The 23,727-nt window shown below is 32.1% G+C and overlaps 1 protein-coding gene across 10 annotated transcripts in view; it reads left to right on the top strand.

The window, feature by feature from the left end:
- Positions 1-13,717, top strand: part of stau (double-stranded RNA-binding protein Staufen) — a 193,947-nt gene extending 180,230 nt beyond the window's left edge. For all 10 annotated transcript variants that reach the window (XM_075377453.1, XM_075377462.1, XM_075377503.1 and 7 more), the window contains 4 exons: positions 17-213; positions 4,818-4,916; positions 7,506-7,606; positions 9,982-13,717. In XM_075377453.1, the coding sequence (XP_075233568.1) occupies positions 17-213; positions 4,818-4,916; positions 7,506-7,606; positions 9,982-10,054 (470 nt within the window). In that variant the 3' untranslated portion in view covers positions 10,055-13,717. The remainder of the gene's footprint in view (positions 1-16; positions 214-4,817; positions 4,917-7,505; positions 7,607-9,981) is intronic.
- The last annotated feature ends 10,010 nt before the right edge of the window (positions 13,718-23,727 follow it).

Raw genomic sequence — 23,727 nt, 5'->3', positions numbered from 1 at the left:
TAATTGAATTTTATAGGTAATGCAGCTAACCTTCAAGCTACAGCTCATTTAGTTAAAGAATATTTGAATGGTGGTTCAGTACCTCATACAAATGACATGCGAGGAAGCCACGTGAATAGTGGCAGCACTGCACATGCAGTACGCCCAAAAGAGCAATTGCTATATTTGGCTAAACTTTTAGGATTTAAAGTACAGTTTTCAGATTTTCCTAAGGTAAGAGGTGTGAGTTACATTCAGTTCACATTTATACTATTTGTGCTTGCTGTAAATTATTTGATAAACTTCAGTATTCATTTTAAGTATAAAAGTAAAAGTCTCTAAAATTTTGAAACCTCACTGCTGGAATCGTACGTACTAGAATCTAGGAACTACAGAATTTTAGGTGAAATAAATCATTACTTATCTGAAAATGCCCAAGGTGTAGTTTATTTTAATAGGCATTTTGCATATGCCACATTAATACCACTGTATATGCCATACATATTAAGAAATAATTTTTTTTATGTTTAAGTAACGTAAGAACATAAACCTTGCATTAATGCCACACATTTGAGCAACTGTGTTTTTATGAGTGCATCTGTAATTTAGAACAGAATATCAGACGAACTTTGTATCAAATATAGTCATAAAACACATAGGTGTGGAGGTTATATTCCTCCTCAATAGAAGGCATTAACATTAAATGACAGCTGTTAAATGAATCAATAAAAATAAAAAAGAATCTGTACAATATAAAGTATTCTCAATGGGTAGGTCCTACTGGTATGGCAGCAACTTTGCATCAACTTTATAGCAAGTATGTATTGAGTATCCTAAAGAGGATGGATAGGTCCAACTACAAGATGAAAACCCGATTGTATTTCATTGTAAACAGAATTGTACAAGTAAACAAGTACAGGCTCAATTAAATAGGCAATTAATCCTATAAGCAATAGAACATCCTTGATCTGATTACTCATTATACAAGGTGAGCAACATAAAGCCAAACCCATAACATAACCGCTGCAGAATCATTAGAGGTTATGTTGGCATGAAATTTTATGAATGATACGGATAAATTAAATAAGAAACATAAAACATAATTTAAATGTTGCATTTATTTACCTTATTGTATAAAATATGTTCAAAATGACCACCCTGAGCATGTATGCACTTTTGTGCTCAGCTGATCATATTGAGAGTCGTCTGACACAAAACGTTGTTGTCAATTGCGTGATTTCTCTTTGAATGTTCATCTTCAGTTCATCAATATTGTGGGGATTAGATGCATAAACTCTTGTCTCCTTTAAGTAGCCTTAAAGGAAATCGCAAATAGACAATCTTTGTGTCCACCAACAATGTTTTCAAGAAGCCAATTGCAATAATCAAGTTGTTTCGGTTTGTCTGTCTCCTTCAGGTGTTGCACAGTTGTAACTCAGTATGGTTTCAGTTTTACTTCATGAAGAATTTTACGACAAGATGAGTATTTAACACAAGATTGTTGGGATAACTTGCGTAGTAATTTTTTTGGACTGGCAGTAATTCTCCTTTCAATATCAACAATGGCCTCTGGAGTCCTAGTGGAAGGTTGCCTATTATTTTGTTTTGCATTTGAAACCAAACCTGTTCTGTATCATTTTTTTAACTAAATTGTGTATGCTACTCTTGGCTGGTAAGCAGGCATTCAGAAATTTTTCTACAAATATTTATTGTGATTCTCCAAATGATCCAGAATGAATATAGACCTCAACTATATCTATCCCCTCCTGAGATTGAATGAGGCATTTTACACAAACACAACTGCTCTCACAATACTGCACTAACACGTAACCACCTGACAAACGGCAGCAACAATCAGTCGTAACATAGACATCCATTAATCACGCACTTCTTGTGTGTGTCTTTCATAAATAATGTTGGGTAGCAGTTTCATTATGGGTTCGATTTTATGCTGCTCACCCTGTATAACACTGACCACAAGGTGCATGTTCAGTATTCAGTGTGTTAAGTCTCTTCATTAAAAAAAAAGAATTTTTCTTATACACAAACTTAATTTTAAATGATCCAATTAATTAAAATTGAAATAAATTTTTCCACATTCAGATTATGAAAATATTTTTATTTCTAACCATTCTTTTTCAAGATTTATATTTTTGCAGCATATAAAGTAATTCAATTGGGACCAAGGTAGCCATTGCTGACCCTCCTTGCTTCCTTCAGTACCTTTCAATTATGAAAATCTGAAAAGCCACACAATTAACACAAAATTATTATTAAAATAAATAGCTATTGTTGAAATCTAGCTGGAGTAGTATATATATATGTGTCTGGTTGTGTATGTGTGTATAGGCACATACAGTTAACTCTGTAAAGATTTGATGGAGGCCGTAACATTTTTTTTAAGAAAGAAATATTTGTTACATTTTAAAAAATAATATATTTTTTTAAAGTTATGTACTGTTATACTTCTAAAAAATGATTCTAATGTTTAAAAAAATAAATAGAATTTGGCTAAATTAAGAAAGAAGGTCATATAAAAGGTGTAGGAATATAGAATTACCAGGTTTTTTGCATGAGAACCATTTTTTGAACAATTATTGAATGAACACTATGCATTAAAAACCCCTTTATTAATTGTAACCCCCTTAATTGTATTGTTTGTTCAATATTTTTTTAAAAACCATTAAATTTAATTGTACATATAATTTACACCATTTTTTATTTAAGAACTGTGGTTTAATTAAAAAATCTGTAAATGTTATTTTAATTGCCTGCATCTATTTATTTCACTTTTCATAAATCATTGTTTTTTTTTTCTAACGAGCTGAAATAGCTTGTAATTTTTTATTGCTTACATTTTAGTTGGTAATAATCCTTTTCAATTTTGTTTTCTGTATTCAATCATACTGTTGCTACAGAGGAGTCAATATTTTGGCACCTAAAATATATTGAAATGAGCCTAGAGTGCAAAGCTTATTTGGAAGTTGGCTTAATTTTATTACCTTTTTTATCATGGGCAAGGATACTTTTAATAATATTTTTATAAATAATTTTGGCTTCTGTTGCTACCTCATCAGCCTTCGAATATTCATCAAAATTAGATAAGTTTAATTGAAGATAATGCCAAATTTGTTTCATAATAGATAGAATGCCTTCTTACAGGCATTTTAATATATTCTTCAGCCCTGGCAACAGAAAACTGCATCTATAGCCCAGCAATTTTTTTTTTATTCAAGTCAAATGTTTTATTGTGACAAAAAACCAGGTCCCTAGTTTTTGAAGATGGCATGATACAGGTTAAATATTATTTCATAATTTCTTTCTTCAGTGAAACATAGCATCTTTTTTTTTCTGTTATGATCCTTAAAACATTTTAACACTGACGTGAGCCATCACTTACAGCACACTTATAGTGCTAGTGGATAATAAGACAATTTCTATTTGTATAAGTCTTTGTCTTAATGTCTTCAGTCTTAATCTGGATGTGCTAGACAATTATCAAGCAATAAAAGATTTTTTTTTTAATTCATCATGTATGAATTTCATTGCTGTTAAAACAATTGAAAACTGCTTCGTCTATATAATCATAACCACTACTCTCAAATGATTTTACAATTTGTACCTTGTGGTGCACTTTCAATCATTTTTCTCCCTTGTTTCATATTGTTCCAGATTAAAATTTCAGCAAACCTCAACTTGCTTATTTCCCTCTTCTATTGGACAAATAATTTTAGTTTTTCTTCAATAGAAAAAATTGAGTTTCCTAGCCAAAAAAAAAAATGAACACAATTGATCGTAATTTATACTACGTACTATAGTTCATTGTTTATAGTGTTACACTACACGCAAATACAGTGGCTACTGTTTCTGAATCATGGGTTGAATAATAATGGCAACTTAAACAGTTAAAGTGAGATTGTATATTAGTGGTGATCACTATACTATATACCACACAGCACTCAGTTTTACACATACCACTCAGTTTTCTTTTAGTCATAGGCACCTGTAAGGTTGTTACACAAATTGCAGAATTCAAAGAATTATATGAAATTTAATTGCAAGAATTTTTTAATAAAAATTGCATTTTATAATTAAACTGCAGCACAATACAACTTAAATTGACTCACAGTTTATTACACTACCTGATGCAGGGCAACATTTATGGCCTGTACAAAGCAAAAGAAAATATAGAATGCTGTTAAGATATCAGCCATCCTTGTTATATAGTAGGAAAATTAAGTTGTAGTAAAATTCATAGAAAGGAGTAAACCACCAATTGTAATCTACCAGTGTTCTGTCCAGAGTTCAGATACTTTGGCTATTAACCTCAAAAAATGCTTCACCTATTTATTTAAAAGTAATAGTGGATACACATTTTTCAGCCATTATAGGGAAATTTCAGCTTATTCTTTTGTGTGATGAGAGCTAGAAGTATATTGTTTAGTATAAATGTAGTGAAGGGACTAGCCAGTTCTTTCAGTTTGCAGAGACTTTTCTTATGAAGAGTTCTGTTTTAGAGATTGCTGTAAATATATTTATACAGTTTTGTGTAATGTATGTGTAAAATTAAACTTTTGTACATGTATTCCCATCATTATAGTATTTACATACCTTATTGACAAGTGACGTGTATATAAGTAGTTACATATATATATATTACCTTCCCTACTGAAGTAAAAACTTCAGCAACTTATTGGTACAAGTTTGCTGTCATATTTTTCAAGAAGTGTTGTACGATTTGATGTGTAATTTTTTTTTAATTTCTCTAAATGAATTTACCCATAAGAACTTAACTTATTAATGTATCAGTCAGTAGATCAATATTTTTATTGTTACAGGGCAACCACTCTGAGTATCTAAGTTTGGTTTCATTATCTACTGAACCACCACAAGTATGTCATGGGTCGGGAAAAACTACGGACAACTCACATGATCAGGTAGGTTAAAAAAAAAAAAAAAAAATGGCAGGTAGTAGTGTCTCAACCGTTACTCTGTGAGTGATGGGTCAGGATTATTTGCGTTTACAAATCCAGATGTTTACAAAACCCAAACATTGTAACCAGATATTTTCTTTATTTTTTGTATTTTTATCCTGAAATAAATTTTGTCACATTTTTTATCTAAATGAATCTTTCCAGATATATAATAAAATATAAAAATTTGTTTTGTTAATATGCCATCTGAGTAGAATTTAATGTATTATTTGTAGATTTTTTCAATTTTATATTTGTGAATGTTATTTTAAGGTATATAAAAGTACTGAGATGGCACTGTGTTCAGTGTATACATTGAAAATTATACTCATTCGAAATTAATGTAGTGAAACTGCATCATCATTGTTAAATTTCAGTGATATACAGGAACTAGTATATCAACAAGTATTTGCTTTGAATAATGGCATTTCAGATATTGCAGAACAATTATGTGGCAAGAGGTGCAGTTTACAATCTTATGTAAGGCCTTGAGGCCTATTTTTATTCATTTTATTATTGAGAATTTTTTGAGATATGAAAGGATATAAATGATGTTTTTGTTGTAATAATTATTGCATACCTTGGCCTAAATAAGCAAAAAGAAACATCTTTAACTATTTAGAATGCAAAATAAATTCAAAGATCTATTAGCAAAAATTAATTCCTTCTGAAAAGAACGTAGAAAAAAAAATTGTTCATCGGAAGTGCCAAAGGGACACTAATGACAGAAGATACCAGAATACAACAACCATTGATTTACTACTCTAGTTACTAAACTGCAAAGACACTGAATTAAGCTTTCCAAAATTTAAGAAGTTGCTAACATACACATATTTTATTTAATGATAAGATGATAGAAGGAAAGTAGAACAATCGGTAGATTAAATGTTGAACTATGTAGGAAAAATTATTATGATGAATCATAATCGCCTTATTTTTATTTCAATGATGACCATGATTCATTCTTAAGCCAACCTACTTCAAGCCAATTGTTTTTTATGGAGGATGTACAGCTACTTGAAGATTCTGACTCTAACGATTGTAAAATATTTAACTTTTTGAAGTTGCTACCTTGTTAAAAAACTCAAGTATTTGATTGGGCCAAAAAAGTTTGCAGTGGAGAATGAAATGAATATTGTCTACAGACCAACGTTAATGATAACATTCAAACCATTCATGATCTTGTGGAAGATAACTGTCGCTGAAATTACATCAGAGATGGGCATAAGTGTTAGGAGTGTGCACACAATATTGTTAGACACTCCTGGATACAGCAAGTTGTTGGTTGGGTTCCACATCTTCTCACTGAAGCACAGAAATGTTCAGAAAGACATCTTTTAGCGGCTTCTGAATCACTCTGAGGTAGAATAGGCATTTTTGGACTCTATTGTGGCCTGCAACAAAACATGGGTCCACCACTATACCCCATAAAAAAGGGAACTAGTATGGAGTGGTAGAAAAGTGAAGAGGGGCACCGATCAAGGCCAAGAAATGCCTGTTTTTTGTGACTCAAAAGGTGTGCTGCTGATTGAATTCCTCCATGAACAAAGGTCAGCAAATGTAGTACTCTACTGGCAGTTGTTAAATGACATCAGGACTGTTTATTTCAATAAACATGCCCGAAACTGATTCGCAACACCCTCCTTGACAATTCATGGTGACATATAGCAACTCAGACACAATAAACTTGCTAAAATTCATTGGACACCACTTAGTCATCCACCGTAAAGTCCAAATTTTGTCACTGTGTGATTTCTACATGTTTGGTCTGCTGAAAGAAGTTCAAGATTTGAAGACAATGCCAAGTCTAGTGTTATGTGCACAATTATTACCTATTGGGTCAGGCATCTTATTCTTTTAATGAGGGGGATCAGGAAGCTATCTATCGGGTAGAAAAGATTTATTTCTGTTGAAGGAAACTAAATAAAAAATAAGCTAATTTATTTGTAATTTTATCTAATATCAATAAAACATGTAAACAAATTCCAGTTGATGTTTGTGATTCTCTTATTCTAAGTTCTTTATATGTAAGTAATTATTAATGTGCATAGGATTTGTTATTGTAATCATATACAACTATCATAGTATGAGGCATGTTTGAAAAGTAAGGTTAAATGTGTCCAGTTCTAAGGGAAATCTTTTGTTTGAAAGTTGACACTCCTGTGTGAAAGGGAGGTGAGGCCCAAATGCACAATTAAACGTGCATCTAATAACAATAAAAAATTTGTATGCTTGTTAAGGTTAAGTTCTTAGTGATGTTCTTGAGTGTTATCCAGGTTTGAGTAAATTAAGCATAACCTTTTTTTTTTTTTACTTCCTGACATTAATAATTTTGATTAATATTAACTTAATTTTGTTCAGGTAAAGAATTGAGGATATGTTTTAGAATATTTTGATGTTCTTTTTGGTGTTGTTAAATTATTTAATTTCCTTATACCATAAATTGTTGAATTGCTTTTATTATTTGGTAAGTAACTTCAGACATAGTTATCACCAAATATGTGTTTAATTATATTAATTTTACATAAATTAATCATTTATTAATGATTTCAGGCTGCTCTGACCGCACTTCGAGCACTTGCTGAAATGGGACTAGACTCTGTAACAACTACTGTAAAAAAAGAAAACAGTAGTCTAGGACCAGGAGGTGATCAGTAAGTTACATTATTCTTGTTATCTAGTAAAGCTTAGATAGAAATTAAATATCTTTTCTTTCTTACTGAAAGAAATATGTGGTTAAACATTAAACTTAGAAAAATGAAATAAGCAAATATATAATTTTAAAAATGTTAGCAAACTTACAAATAAAGCTATAGTAATGAATAGGAATCCAATCCTAAATTAAATAAATCAAACAAGTCGATGTAATTTATTTTCTACAGTAATCCTGATGAAATTATCTGTTCACTTGTTAAATTCTTATTAGTGTTTTTGTTATTGTTATTTAAATAAATACGGATTTCAAACTTTGAATGAAGGTGTAGCGTAAACTAATATTGCCTAGGTATTAAGTTTCCAAATCTGTAGAAATGAATGAGATTTGATATACAGGGTGACTTACGGGAAACAGATTGTTTTAAAATGAGCAGGACAAAGTTAATTTACAAAATAATATTATTTTATTGTTACACAATAAAGGTCAAAACATACTATTTGACTAAAAATAATCATGTTTTGAAAATTATGTCACTCATGTGGTGGCCATCCATTTTAATGGAGCTTTACAGCCTCAACTTGGGTCAACATGTCTTGTTCAATCAAATGCACCTCTTCTGTAATTGTATTTTTCAAGTCTATTAAATTACAGGGTTTGTGATCATAAACACATTCTTTCAAATATCCCCACAGGAAATAGTCACAGAAGGACAAATCTGGCGACCTTGGCAGCTATGGTATGTCACCAAAACGGAAATCAGCTGGCCAGGAAACATGTTTCTCACAACTGCCATCGATGTGCGGGCAGTGTGTGCTGTAGCACCATCCTGTTGGAAATAAACGTTTCTTATGTTTAATCCTCTCCTCTGAAGTTCTGGTCCAAGAAATGTATTCAGTATGTGACCGTAGCATTGCAAGTTCACTGTCACCATGACGCCATTTTCCTCAAAAAATACGGCCCAATTACTCCAAAATGTGCAACCACACACCAAACAGTAACTTTTGGAGATTGTAGAGGTTTTTCATGAACGTTACAGGGATTTTGAGTGACCCAGTAATGAAAGTTTTGTTTATTTATGGAGCCGTTTAGATGAAAATGAAGTTCATTACTCATTAACAGTATTACATTAGGGTATCATTAAACAATACTTGAATATGCACTGCAAAGTCTGTTCTTTGTTCATATTCCCCTATTTTGAGTTGTTGGACCACCTGCATTTTAAGTAAATTGAATTTCAAATCAAGTCATAAAATCTTACTCACACAATCACGGCTCATGTTTAGTTCTCTCGCATGTCTGCGTGCAGATCGACTCAGGCTCCTGATTAATGCTGCTTTCATTCTGACGATGTTTTTGGGCATCCTTATGGTTCTTGCAGGGCCTGGTGGCTTTTTCTTTGTTATTGTTCCTGTTGTTCTGAATGCCCATCAATCCATCTTAACAACGTGTTTCAGCTTGGACTGTGCCATACTGACCGATGTTGAAGTGGCGACGAATGATCCACTGTGTTGTGACAACAGACCCATTATTTTGAATAAAAGTATTGTACGCGAAAAAAAGATGTTTAACCACAAAGTTTTCTGCCTTTCATGCAGAAGGTTCTGAGTTAAAAGTCAAACATGGTATTTTTCAGTTGCTAAAAAATTTATCTCATTAATGATTATAATTGGGCAGTTAGCCTGTAGTTGCAAAAAGAAGAAACTTTTTTATTTTCATCTGTCTGTGTGTAAAAATTCAATTGTTTTGAATTTTTGTGAGGATAACATTTTTGGGAATTTGGATTGCATATAGTAGAATCATTTAATTTTTCTAAGGAGAACATAATAAGTTTCTATATCTTCAATACTGGACGTATCAGTCGATGAAAGTACATTAATTTATGTAACAATTCTTTAGCGTTTAAAATACTGAGGCCCAGATAAAGCATGTAAATCGTTTGTGTGTTTGCTTCATTTGTGAAATGCTTCACATTTTTTAATTAATCTTAAGTAGTAATTTTAATAAAAGATAAAATCATTAAAATCCACTGTTAGAATTATTGTTATTTGGAATTATTCCTACAATTTATAAACTGGCAATCTCTGTATTGAGTATTGTAAGTTATGCATTAAATTTAATCATTAACTTATTACTCCTTATCTAGCTTATTTTAAGAAGGAAAAGTAATTCATCAGAAGTGAAAAATGCTTGCTGTAATTATTTGTTGATTTCTTAGTGAAGTAAACATATAAACATATGAGTGGTAAAAATCTTCATTTTTGGAAAAGTCTGCTACTTATTGGACAGTATATGCGTTTGTTGCCTCATGTAACACTTTTTAGCTAATTAATTAATTAATTAAAATTAATAGTTCTAAATTTTTTTTTTTTTTAGGTTGTTCACTGCAAGCAGCTCAAATAATGCAGCATCAAATAATGGTTTTATTAATGGTGCATCTGGAAAGTAGTTACTTTAATAATTATTTTTAAAATAAATGTTTTATTTACAAAAATATTATTATAGATAAAAGAGTTCTTGATATTACATCTCACTGCATTTTCCTTTGATTTGTTAAGTGCTGTGAGATGATTTGTATTACTTATGATTGATTTCATTATTCACATATATGTTTTCGGCTTTTAAAGATTTACTACAACCACTTATATATATTTACATACTTATTGTTAGAAAATATTTCCCAGAATATTTAATATTATTTTTATTTGGTTCTTGTTATTTAAGTATATTATTTATTTATTTTTTTTTAATATCATTGTATTTTTAAAAAATTAGGTTGTTTGTTGTGATAACGGTTAGTTATATATTATGTTCTGGGAAGCATTTTTTTTAATAATGTTTTATACTCTTATATGCATAATTGATTTTTTTTTTATTATAGTAAAATATGAATGCTTTTTGTGACCTATTTTTCCCTTTCTATATATATATATATATATTTTTTCCACTATATTAGAATGACTAAATAGCCCTTCAGTCTTTAAATAGTACACTTAGTGTTAATTTATTATTGCTTTTATACATTTGTTAACGTAAATATAAACATTAAACACTACATTTGCTCCCCCATCATCCCATTCTATTCATAAGATGTAAATGCATGTGCATCTCCATATCCATGCGTGCATGTGTGTGTGTGTATGTGTGTGTGTGTGTATTTGCATGATGCTAGTGTTGTAAAAAAGTTGATTACTAAAAGGGTTTTAGTTTTCTAGCTATTTGTAATTTATATTTTAACTTGATTTTGCTTGCATAACATTTCTTTGTATAACAGGAATTATATATTTTTTTTATTTTACTACAGATTGGATAGGTATAAAAATAGTTAATTGTAAATTAATATTTTATTATACTCTGATCAGTGTTGATTTTAATTTATTTTTATTGTACAATTTATTAAAATTCTTAATTGTTATAATTGAGAAATTATTTTTAACATATATAATTTGATTTCTTTGTAGTTACTATTAATTTTTTTTTTTTGTAATGTGTATAAAATAGATTCACTTTTATGAAGTAGAAAAATCCTTTTTTTTATTCATAAATAAATTTAAGATGAAAATTACATTTTAATTTTATTTTGAAAAGTGGAAGTTATATTAATTTACCCTTTTTTATGTGTTGTAATCTCCTGTTTAATAATCAGCAAGCATATTATTGTATTTATTGAATGTTGTTAACACTAAGGTAGATAAGACATTTAATGAGAATAATAAAATGTTTAAAAATAGGTGTACTCATTTAATAAATTATTAAACTATGGGGAAATACTGATGTGTCAGTTTTATTTTATCCATTTGAAAATTTTTTTGCTGACATTTGGCTATAGCAATGCTGAAATGTGTAAAGTTTTTATCTATCTTTAAAATGATGTCTTTAAGAACTCCTAGCACTATATTAGCTGCTAACAAAAAAAGTTTATTATTACTAAGGTTCTAAAAAATTAAAATTAAAAGCTTATGCAATTTTTTTTAAATTAGTTGTGTAGAATGGTAAAATCAGTTTAGTATCATTTTTAATTAATACTATGAGATGGTAGCTTAAACATAGATTAACTTTATAAAGATTTATAAAAAAAATTCACTGTAAACAGCAGAATTTTAGAAAAGTTAACAATTTTGTGTATTAGTATGTTAAACACATGTGTCTTGTAAGATGCTTAAAAAGGTAATTATGAAAATTGAAAGTGGTAGCATTACATTAATCTGAATAAATTAAAATTTATTAATTTCTCTGGTATTTTAGTGAAGTTATCCAAATTTATTTACATGTTTTTTTTGTTTTTTTAATAAACCATTAGATAATAATGTTTTTCAATGCATAAATCAGTAAGGTTTATTCACTTAAATATTTAGTTTTTTTTATAACTACTCTTCCATTCTGAATGGTAAAATTTTTGTCCAAATGGATTTCCTACTTGAAAAATGAGCTACCTACGATACAAATAATTGTGATCGGTTACTTCCAGTTGACAAAAATATGTACTGCAACAAAATATATTTGAATGACCTGATAATTTTTTTAATGTAATTACGTATTTATTTATTATATATTTATTAATGTAAATTGTGAATTTTTCATTACTAGTTCACATTACTGTGAAATCCGCTTTTAACAAAATCAGAAATTGACAGTGGCTTAAGCAATTTTATATAATTTGTGCAGTGTGCATATTAAACGCTAAGGTTCAGAAATACTATTTTGAACCTTACCTATTTTCCAAAGTTGTAATGTAGTGTATTTTGTTTATTGAAATATGTTAATGTTTATACTCTGTTCTGGACTGTATAAGAGAAAAAAATCAACATAATGAAAAATAGATAATTTTTATTGCATCCTTGATAAATTCTCTTATACAGATTGAATAATGGGAATATTCTTCAAGTTTTTTTAATCATTTTCTTCAGGAATCAGATAGTGTAGAACTTGATTTATAAATTTTCATATAAGTAGGCATCTTGACATAGATCAAAATATTTTTCATACACTTTTTATATAGAGCCACTGTAATGTAAAAGATCATACCTTAATGTTTAATATGTTAATCGCAACTAAACTGAAGAAAATCATATGACAGTACTTCCATCTAGTCGATCAAAAATACTTCAGTACTTACCCAAGCTTTATTATCCAATATCTATATCTCATATACTTACTGAAAATAATCTGTTGAAAACAGATGAAATTTGATATTGCATAGAAAAACTGTTATCAGGTTTCACTTTATTTACTCAAGGCTTTTTCCCTTATGCAAAACATAACCTTTTTTTATATTTACAAATAAAAAAATTGTTTTCAGAGGATTTTATGAAAGTATGATTTGTGATTGTTTAAGGAGAATATTATAGGTTACCTAACTTATAAAAAACCTTTCAGGTTGTTTATATGAATTAGAATAATAAAGTTTACATAAAATCTGATGCTTTAAGGATAAAATAAAATTGTTTAATAATAGGATTTATAGAAAATTAATAATTAAATTAACTTACATTTTGTTATAGAGAAAGAGTCGGATGAAATTAAATCATAAAATCTGGGAATTATAGCCAGATTTTTCTGTAATTTATTTCAGATTTTTTTGATGAAGCCAGTGTATAAATAAGAATACAAATTTTGTATTAAATTTGTGAAACCTTATAAATTGAATTATGTCAGTGCCTGCAATTTTGTTAAAAGTATGTTTTTTTGTGTACTTTCTGTCAAGTGATTATTCTTCATTTAAAAAATAATTGTTATAAATAATTATGATAATGTTAATTATAGTTATAAAAATGTAGAATAGCAAATTGTCTGTTTTGCATGATTATTGCTTCACATGTAATTTTCATCGATTTGAATTCACTTTTGGGGGACGTGATAAGACAAGAAGTAGATTTTATTATTATAGTAATGAAGTGTAGTATAAGAAAATTTACTTTTGTTTTATTAGTAGAAGTGAATTCAAATTGCATGTGTACTAGAGGATATGCAGGCTTCATTTGTCATTTGTATGAAGATGGATCCTGCCCGATAGTTTATATATTGTACTGTCATATTATTTGTAATTTAGTGGTGTAATCTTTAATTGCCATCTCTGAATTTGAAATCAATAAAGAAAGATACTTTTCTTTAACTTTTTCATTTGCTATCATCCTTATTCTCATAACTGATAATCGTTTATTTATTTAGTACAAACAAAGGCCCACAAACAATCCTGAGATTGATATAGATGTAAAAAATAAGAAAAAAGAATATAAAAGAACAGTTTGTTTGACTAACTGAAAGCTGCTTTGTATGTAGATCTCAATTTTATTTTTTTATCTTATAAAATTAATTATCAAAGAAGAGATAGAGAAAAACAAAAATCAGGGATATTATTACAAAAATGTATGTATTTATACATTACAAAAAGTCTAATTTTGTATAATTAGCTAGCATACTTATTTCACATAAAATTTTTTTTTTTTTAATTTACAAAATTTGTCCAAAAATAGCTTACAAATACATTTAAACTTTCTTAATTTTTAAAATGAAATGTTACTTATAATTTTGAGAGTCCAAGCAAATGGAATGGTGTATTTTTCTTTCCTCTTGCATAAGGCACATAGAAACTAAACGGATCAATTAGATCTGTAATACGATTTAACAGTCCGTTGTATAAAATAAAAGTAACAAGTTATTTTTAGTGGTTACTCGTGGTTGTTTAAGAATCTAGGTGTATAATATATACATCTAGTTATATATTTAAGGCTTTACCTTCTCTCCTAACTAGCATTAAAAAAAAAGTAAATTAATGGTAGTGTTTAGTTAAGTTAAACAAAAAAGATTTATCAAGTACAGGAATATGTATGTTATTTTTCCTGCTAACATGATAATCTGCAAGGGAATACAGGGCATTTTTTGTGGGAATGTTACATTATACTGTCAAATGGACAGTAATGACAAATGTCATTATTGACTTACAAGTGAGCTTCTAGAAAATAACATTCTCCCCCCTATAATAACCTCAATGATTATAAAAGAGTTTTCCTGTTTTGTGGACCATTCTTATTCATTTGATGTGAAAATATGAAATTATATGAACGTATGGCAGAAATAAACGAAGTGGAAAATAGAATGGTCAGTATTAGATTCTGATGTCATACTCCTCCAGGTTGCAAACAGTAGGAAGTGTTTGCAACCTTCCAAAGTCTCACGGTCTAATTTATCTCCCAAAGCTGAGATGTAGTTTAATCCAAAATTAATTGGTATCATATTGAGTTCAATGTTGATGCAGTAAGCAAATTGAGGTTCTTTCAGATGTGGTCAGTTAATAATGGTATAAATAAATCTGGATAAAATTGACTTCATCCTTACCTTCACAATCAATAAAACAATTCTTATTACAGGTATGAACTGTTTAAATTGTTTAGCGACTTCATTTTCCCTTGTTATGGAATTTAACTAAAGCAGAAACCCATCTAATAAAATTAAAAAAAGCTTTCATAGTTTTTATAGCTGCATTAAGCCTATGTTTACTTTTTCCAAAGTTTGCTGATAGCTTTTATTCAAAGTAAAAATGTTGCATCATATTACTGAGGAAATAATGAACTCTTACAGAAAGAATTTCTTCTTATAATAATAATTTGGATTCACTAAACATGTAACACATTTGTGTCTGTAAGTGGTTTCAAGATTGCTTGAAACCACTTACAGACACAAATGTAAAATTGCGTCTTTGTTTTAAAACTGCCCATCTGGTCAAGAAAACAGAAAATAAAATGTAAAGGCTATGTAAAATAGATCTACTTTTGTACAGAACATTATAGCATTAACAAGAAATAGATTCCAAATGCGACTTACAAGATGTAAAAGAGACCAAAGTATTAGTGCATTTGCACCACTTTTTTGTCCTTTTCATGTTTGCTGTTATGTTTTCTTGCTCGTTAAACTCGTAAATAATGGTGAAAATTGTTATAATCGATACACTTCAAACTTTGTATAACACAGTGAAACTGTGTGGTGAACTCATTAAGCCTAAAACATTTTCATGTGCTGTGATAATATGTCCTCTCTATGAGCTGAAAATGACAGATTCTGAATATTCTGTAATGGCTACTTTTTTTTTGTAAAGTAGCTTGCCAATATTGCCTTTCAGCTTGGAGTTGTCCTTGTGAGCAAGTTAAGTGTTGTTGTTAATCATGTTTCTAGATATTCAATCATTTAAAATGCATTCAGTCATTCCAACTTGAGTAAGAAAAAGCTGTCATAAGAGAGATTAATACACGTAAAAATTTCTTGTAAAATACAGTCTATACTCTTAAATATATAAAATACTAATAACAATTAAATTATAAATATCAAAATATAATACAATTTACTAAAGCGTTATAATGACTAATAGAAACTAATATTGAATTAACAATAAGATAACAGTAGAAAAATCTAAAATTCACTTTCTGCAATTATTATTTACTTTTACTGTTCACAAAAGAACTACCCTAAATTTTATGAATGAATAAAATACTGTCACTCTTCTTGTTCACAAATAATTCATCAAACAATTTCTTGTTTTCAGCCACTGTCGAAAATTTTTTTTTTTTTTTTTTTTTTTTTAGGGCGAAAAACGGTTGAACGTTATCATCGCCCGGAAAATAAATAAATAGATAAATAAATAAAAATAATTTAAGGTTTTTAGATAAAATTAAAACTTAAAACTACTATCACAGAATAAAATCCGGAATGGGTGTAAAAGGCCCATTCTCGGATAACAAAACACTAATATGTAACTTAAAAATCTGTTAAAAACTATCACATTAAAAATAAATAAGACTTAAAACTATCACATTAAAAATAAATAAAACTTAAAACTAAAAAAGGAGATAAAACTTAAAACTAATATCACAAAAATCTTATAACTAATATCACAGACGAATTTAAAAAACAAACAAAAAAATCCGATAGGGAGTGTAAAAGGCTCCCTACTCGGATAACAAAAACAATACATAGGACAATACATACAATTATGAAAGAATACATACTTATTAAATTTTTTGCATTAACCCTATACTACGTAAAAATATAAACATGCGGTTTAAAACCTCCTTATCGTCACGCAAGATACCACGGATGTTACTAGGAATTTTAAATTTACGACGCAATGCCGCATAACATATGCAGTCCACGAGTATGTGGCGTACAGTCACGCGGCAGTTGCATCTTGCTCATAGAGGTGGTTGTCCTCTTGTAAAGAGGTACTCGTGTGTCCTATCCGCAATCGATAGAGAACTACTTCCTCACGCCCCGGGTTTTCTGTATGAGGAGTTCCATGGTAACACAGAATCTTTAATGTGACGGAGTTTATTATCAACGGTAGCTGTCCAATCACCTTGCCACCTTGTTCTTAATAATTGTTTTACATAGTTAATGAAATCAGAAGTAGCAACTCGGGTGGTGAAAGGAGGCTGGTTACATGCTTCTTTGGCAGCGGAATCTGCATGTTCATTACCTGGAATCCCTACGTGGCTAGGGACCCAGCAAAAACTTAATTCTGTGTTACGATTATTCAACTCAGCGATTGCGTTGTAAATTTCAATGACGATAGGATGTTTGGAATAAAAGTTTTTTAAGGCTTGGAGAGCACTACACGAGTCACTGCAAATAAGAATTTTTCTATATTTAGGGTTAATGATGTTTAGAGCCTTATTTATAGCGTATAGTTCAGCGGTAAACACACTCGTAATACCGGGTAGACCAAACATATAAGTTCTCTCATTAACAACAAATGCACATCCAACTGTATCATTTTGTTTCGATCCATCAGTGTATACAACCGCGTCTGGTTTCATCTTGGAGAGAACACACTGAAACATTTGCTGAAAGACAATAGATGGTGTTGATTGTTTATTGTATGTGGTCAGGTCAAAATTAAAATTTATAAGGCTTATTCTCCACGGAGGATATGAGCAAGGATATATAGGAAAGAATGACGGTTTGTTAACATTTACATGCTGCAGCAGACGCCAGGTACGGATACCTACCGGTGCAGTACGACGTGGATGGTCCTCATACTTTCTTAGATTAGGATTTCCAAAGACCGACTCAAGAGCCGGGTGATTCGGTTGTCCTCTGAGACGAGCAAAATACGATAATAAAAGCTGGTCTCGTCTATCCCAAAGTGATGGTTCACCACAGTCTACCAGTAAGCTTGCGACAGGACTAGATCTAAACGCGCCTGTGGCAAGCCGAAGGAAAGCATGATGTACACTATCCAGCATTTTAAGCACGGTTTGACGAGCTGATGAGTAGGCCACACAACCGTAATCTAAACGGGAGCGAACAAAGGAATAGTAAAAACGTATCATACATGATCTATCTGCTCCCCAGTTGGTGTTAGTAAGGACTCGCATCATATCTAGAATTTTGGAACATTTTGTTTTCAATTCTTTTAAATGTTTGACCCATGTAAGACGGCTATCAAAAATTAAACCTAAAAACTTAACGTAATTAGAGATAGTAATAGTCTCACCGTTCAGAAAAATTTGTGGAATAGAAGGGTTTCGTAGCCGAGAAAAAACTACACATTTTGTTTTTTCGGATGAAAATGTGAAACCAGTAATCCTGGACCAAGCTTCAAGGTGATATATAGTGTTCTGCAGTAGTCTCTCTGCTGTAGGTGCCGAACGGCTTGCAATGTAGATAGCAAAGTCGTCAGCAAATAGAGAGCATGAGACAGGAGCCTGAACACATTTGGTAATTTCATTTATGGCTACAGAAAATAAGGTGGCACTTAATACACTACCTTGGGGCACTCCATTCTCCAAGATGACACTATCTGAGAGCGAATCATCCACACGAACACGAGCTGTTCGGTGATTTAAGAATCCCCGGATAAAAGCAAGCATATTGCCCTTGATTCCCCATTTTTGGAGAGTGTTAAGAATACCACGTCGCCAGGCTGTGTCATACGCCTTTTTTATATCAAAGAAGATAGCGACGAGGTGTTGCCGATTGAGGAAAGCGTTTTGTATGGCTGTTTCTAGTGACACTAAATGGTCAATGGAAGATCGTCCTTGTCGAAAACCACACTGTTCTGGAGATAGAAAGCCATGTTTCTCCAAGTACCATGTAAGTCTGCGGTTTACCATTCTCTCCATTATTTTACACAAAACGCTTGTTAATGATATAGGGCGATAGCTTGAGGGGTTCGTCTGGTCTTTACCAGGTTTTAGTACTGGTATAATAAATGCTTCTGACCAGCTGTGTGGGAAGACTTGTTCGGAGAATAAACCGTTGAAAATATTCAAAAGTTGTTGTAGTGCCGAATTAGGAAGGTGTGAAAGCATGGAAAGGCGAATGTTGTCCGGTCCAGGGGAAGTGTCCCGTGAATTTTTAAGTGCATGTAACAATTCTTTAAATACGAATGGAGTGTTTAATTCACCAACCGAATCACCAATGTTTAACGACAACACCTCCATTTGTATCTTGTACCGTTTAAAATCGTTATTATATGATGAGGTGAGAGACACCGAGCGGAAAGATTTTGCTAGACTATTTGCCACTTCCGAGGATGATGAAAGGAGTTCTCCTTCATCAATAAGACCAAGAATAGATTGTTTCGGTGATCCGAAGATTGCACGAATTTTCTTCCATACAGTAGACGTGGAAGTAGTGCGTGAGATAGTACTCACGTATTTCGTCCATGAATTCCTCTTAGCGTCCAAGAATACTCGACGGCACACCGCTCTAGCCCTGCGGTATAAATTTAGATGTTCTGTTGTGGGCCTACGATTAAATTTACGTAGTGCCTGCCGTCGATTCCTAATAGCATTTTTGCATTCATCGTTCCACCATGGAACGAAAGGACGTCTAGGATTACCCGATGTTTGTGGGATATATCTGTTGGCATTCTTAAGTATCATGGACGTAAAAGAAGAATATTGGTCGAGGATGTTCGCTCCATCGTCATACTGAGATTGGAATGCTTTACAGTATCCGTTCCAATCTGCCTTTTCAACAATCCATCTCCGTGGCATTCTTTTAATCTCGCAGTCTACACCGAAACTAATAATAATTGGTCTATGATCACTGCCGTGATAGTCATCACAAATCGACCAATTAAAATGAGGGAGTACATTTGGTGAGCATATGGAAAGATCAAGGTTAGATACAGCACCAGTTGATAAGGACATAAATGTGTGTGATCCATTATTCAGTAGGCAAAGGTCAAAATCTTGTCTCAATCTGTTTATCATATTTCCTCGAGTGGAGCAGAAGGTTGAGCCCCAGGAAATATGATGGGCATTGAAGTCTCCTACTATTAACGATGGAGATGGTATTTGTGTAAGGAGATTTGAGACATCTAAAGCACTGAACACAGTGTTCGGTGAGAGATACAGATTGCAGATATGCAATTTGAAGGGAATAGTGACCTTTACTGCAATAGCAGGAATGACAGTGGTTAGTTGAATTCTTGTAGCTGACACCCCATTCTTCATGAAAATCGCTACTCCACCACTCTCCCTACTGTCTACTAGGCAGTCGTATCTCTCGCAGAAGTATCCTCTAAGTGTAATTCGGTCATGTTGTAGAAGGTGAGTTTCCTGGAAACACATGATTAGTGGATCATGTGTGTGCGCCAGTACTCTAATATCTTCAATGCGGGACCGAATACCTCTAACATTCCACTGAATAATGTTCATAAGTGTAAAAAACAAATAAAAAAATAAATTTCGGAAACTATATAAAAATTAGTTGTACGTGATTCGGTTTTTCTTTTTTGAATTTTTTATTTTAAAGAACTCCGATGCCCTAGGGTCGGGTGGTTCTTCAACCATATCCTCCAGTATATGAGGTGATGGTGGAGGAGATTTATTTGAATGGGATGCTGTAGTTGACATCCCAGAAGAGATAGTTATGTGGGTTCCCTTTATGGGGAGCTTATTAGGTGGCTTACTGCCAGCTGTGATAGTCGCTATTCGTGGCGGTACGACTTTGGGAATAGGAACTTTCGTATGTATCATACTGTTTGATTCACTAGCTGCGACGGAGGACTTTTTATTCATTTTTGTCAGCTCTGAGATAGTGGCTGTAAGTTAAGCTACTTGATCAGATAGCATCTGAACAAGTTTTTTAAGCTCATTGCAGGATCCGCACTGCTGATTATTAGCATTTGTAGGAATTTGTTTAGTTGTAGCGGTGGCAAAAGATACGTCTGGTTTAACCAGGTTCCGTGAGTTGTTTATCTTTTTATATTCTCTACGTGCAGCCGGAAAAGATAGTTTTTGCTCCGTACAGATTTTGAGAATTGCCTTTTCTTCTTTAAAAGTTGGGCAATCTCGGGAGCGGGCTGTATGTGGAACACTGCAGTTTGCACATTTTTCACTTTCTTTGCAGTTAGTGTCGTTGTGACCTTCTTTACCACATCGAGCACAGATCTCAGTTTTCGTGCAAGATGTTGTAGTATGACCAAAACCTTGGCATCTGAAACATCGCCGTGGGTTGGGTATGAATGGTCGTACCCGAACCGAGAGGTAACCCACTTTAATCTTTTCTGGTGGAACAGGGAGATTGAATGTTAATATAAGAGACGGTGTCGGTTCTTCTGTTCCGTTCTGCCGTCTCATTATACGTTTCACCTCAACAACATCTTGGTGGCAAAGCTCATCGACTATTTCCGAGATATCTATATCCAGAAGGTCTCTACAAAAAATTACACCCCTGCTCGTATTTAAAGTTTTGTGGCTTTCAGCACTTATATTTATACCACCCATATTACGGAGACGTAAGATTGATCGACTCTGTTCGTCGTTGAATGTTTCAACCAGAATCGATCCGTCGCGTAATTTCCTGATGTTCTTTGGGGAGCCACTTGCACCTGTTAGAGTTTTATTTATAAGGAAAGGTGAAACCTTTTGGAGGGAGCCACCTTCCTGACTATTTCGGAGAACAATGAATCGAATATTTTTAGTGTTCAAGTCTAAAGATTTGTAGTTCTCTTCCATAGGACTTTTATCCTCGTCAGACAAAGCTGACCGAGGTCTCTTCGCAAGACATAATTTGGAGGTTTTTTCAGATGGACCACCAACCATCATTGTGTTTATTGTTGGAACTGAAATTTTGGTCCCACGAGTACCGGCGAAAAATGGACCACTCCAGCAGAGCGCACGCGTACTGGAGCTAGAGCTAAGTACAACTGGGTTCGCCCTGGTGCCCAGAGGACATCGTTCAAGACTCACTACGTAGAGCCATTCACCCATCGGCACGATTTGTTCCCACCTTGGGTTACGGTTGCGTTTCGTAAGATGTCGCAACACCACCGAGTGTTAATGTAAGAAATATCAGTGTAGGATGTTGTTGTGTAATTGTGTAAGTGTGTATGTTGTAATTTATGTAGTGTTCTTGGTGTAGTATATGTGTATAATGTAAAGTGTTCTGCAGCTCACTGTATAGTGGGAAGAATAGCTGCAGAGGCTAGGCCCGTGGGGACGCCAACCCCCAAAGTCTTAAAGAATAAGACTCCCCGTCGGGGCACTGTCGAAAATGGAATACTCGTGACACATTCTTCATTTGTTACCGAACACTTACTTTTATTGTACACCGCACCAGACTCAAACTTGAAAAACTGTGCTAGTCCCCAACAGTATTTATATCTCCTGGCCTGCAGAACCAGTACCCAACCTGTCCTTTTGATTGTTCAAGCACAATAATTTTGTGTGCAACTTCTACGCTCTTCTATAAGTAATTTTCTCAAATCCCTTTGTTCTTTTTTTTTTATCTTCTCTCTCTTCTTTCTGAAAGCTTCTCTACCCATTATAATATTTTTTAGGTCTTTGAAGGTTTAGTAACATCAGTTGTTGGGATTCTACATTTCTCTTTACTAAGAAGTGAACTGGTTTTATTACTAGTATTAACAAACTTTAAGATTAATTCACTAAGCTTTTGCCTTCTGTACTTTAATATTGCAACTTCATATATCTACCAATATCATTCTCCCTTTATTTCTGCTTGTAGACATAATGGACTATGATTTATAATGTATATTAAGGCTATTTTTAACTTTCTCAATATTGTCAGTTGCACTTTGATGAAAAGATTGCCAAACTAACACCACATACTGAAACTTACTTCTTCCAGTATATAGTATAATCATAAGGTGACATCAATATTATTAAATAGCTTTCAACTACAAAACAAAAACCAAAGCAAGTGACTTGTTTACACTATTATTTTTTAAATTCTAAATCAAATAGTTTATAATTTTACAAATATGGTATGATGTTATCCGTCAAGTTAGATCACACATTGTAAAATATTTAGCATCTAAGAATATTATGAGAAATTACTGCAATACTTTACAAGTGTGCTTCTTTCATTAAAATAATGAAAAAATTTCATATGAGCATAGTTCTTAAAATGCTTTGTTTTTGAGTTACAGCTAGCAAAGTGTTCTTCTGCAGAAACATACCATTATTAGATTACACGTCACACACCAGACAACCTGTGCATACCTGCTAGCAGGAATATTTTATATATCCTACTTACTTTTAGTTACTAAATAGTCTATATTAACAACTGGTTTTTGTACTATACCTTAACAAAGTTATTCAAAAGCAGTGAATAGTATGTAACAAGAAGCTGAAAGAGCATTGAAGTCGGCATACCGTGTGTTTAAAAAATGAATATTGAGATTTTAAAGTTATGTACATATTTCTAAAGTTTCACATACATTAATTAATTATACATGAAATGAAAGAGCAACTCAAACAGTTTTACCTGTTCACAAGCTCATAAACTGTTTCCTGTACCTTCCATTTAATGCTAGTTGCGAAGATGGTGACCCCCAACAGAAAGCACTCTTGTGTTTTGTAGTTTGCAAAGTGTGAATCTGCAAGTACTGTTCAACATGCGTTCTGTTAGAAGTTCCATTGTGATCCTCCCAAGTGACAATAATATTCATAGATGGTATAAACAATTTGAAACCAATGGCTATATTTATAAAAGGAAGAGTACAGGACAACCAAGTGTGTCCAAAGACAAGGTTGAACATGTAAGAGAGTCTTTTGTGTGTAGTCATAGGAAATCTGTTAGGAAGGCTAGCCGCAAATTAGCAAACCCAGTGATGTCCATGTGGAGAGTTTTAAGAAACACTTTCAACTGCGTCCA

Source organism: Lycorma delicatula, chromosome 1 (assembly GCF_047948215.1).
Source record: "Lycorma delicatula isolate Av1 chromosome 1, ASM4794821v1, whole genome shotgun sequence".
Taxonomy (NCBI): Eukaryota; Metazoa; Arthropoda; class Insecta; order Hemiptera; family Fulgoridae; genus Lycorma; species Lycorma delicatula.
The sequence above is the reverse complement of the archived record's forward strand: the minus strand, read 5'-3'. Positions and strand labels throughout refer to the sequence as shown.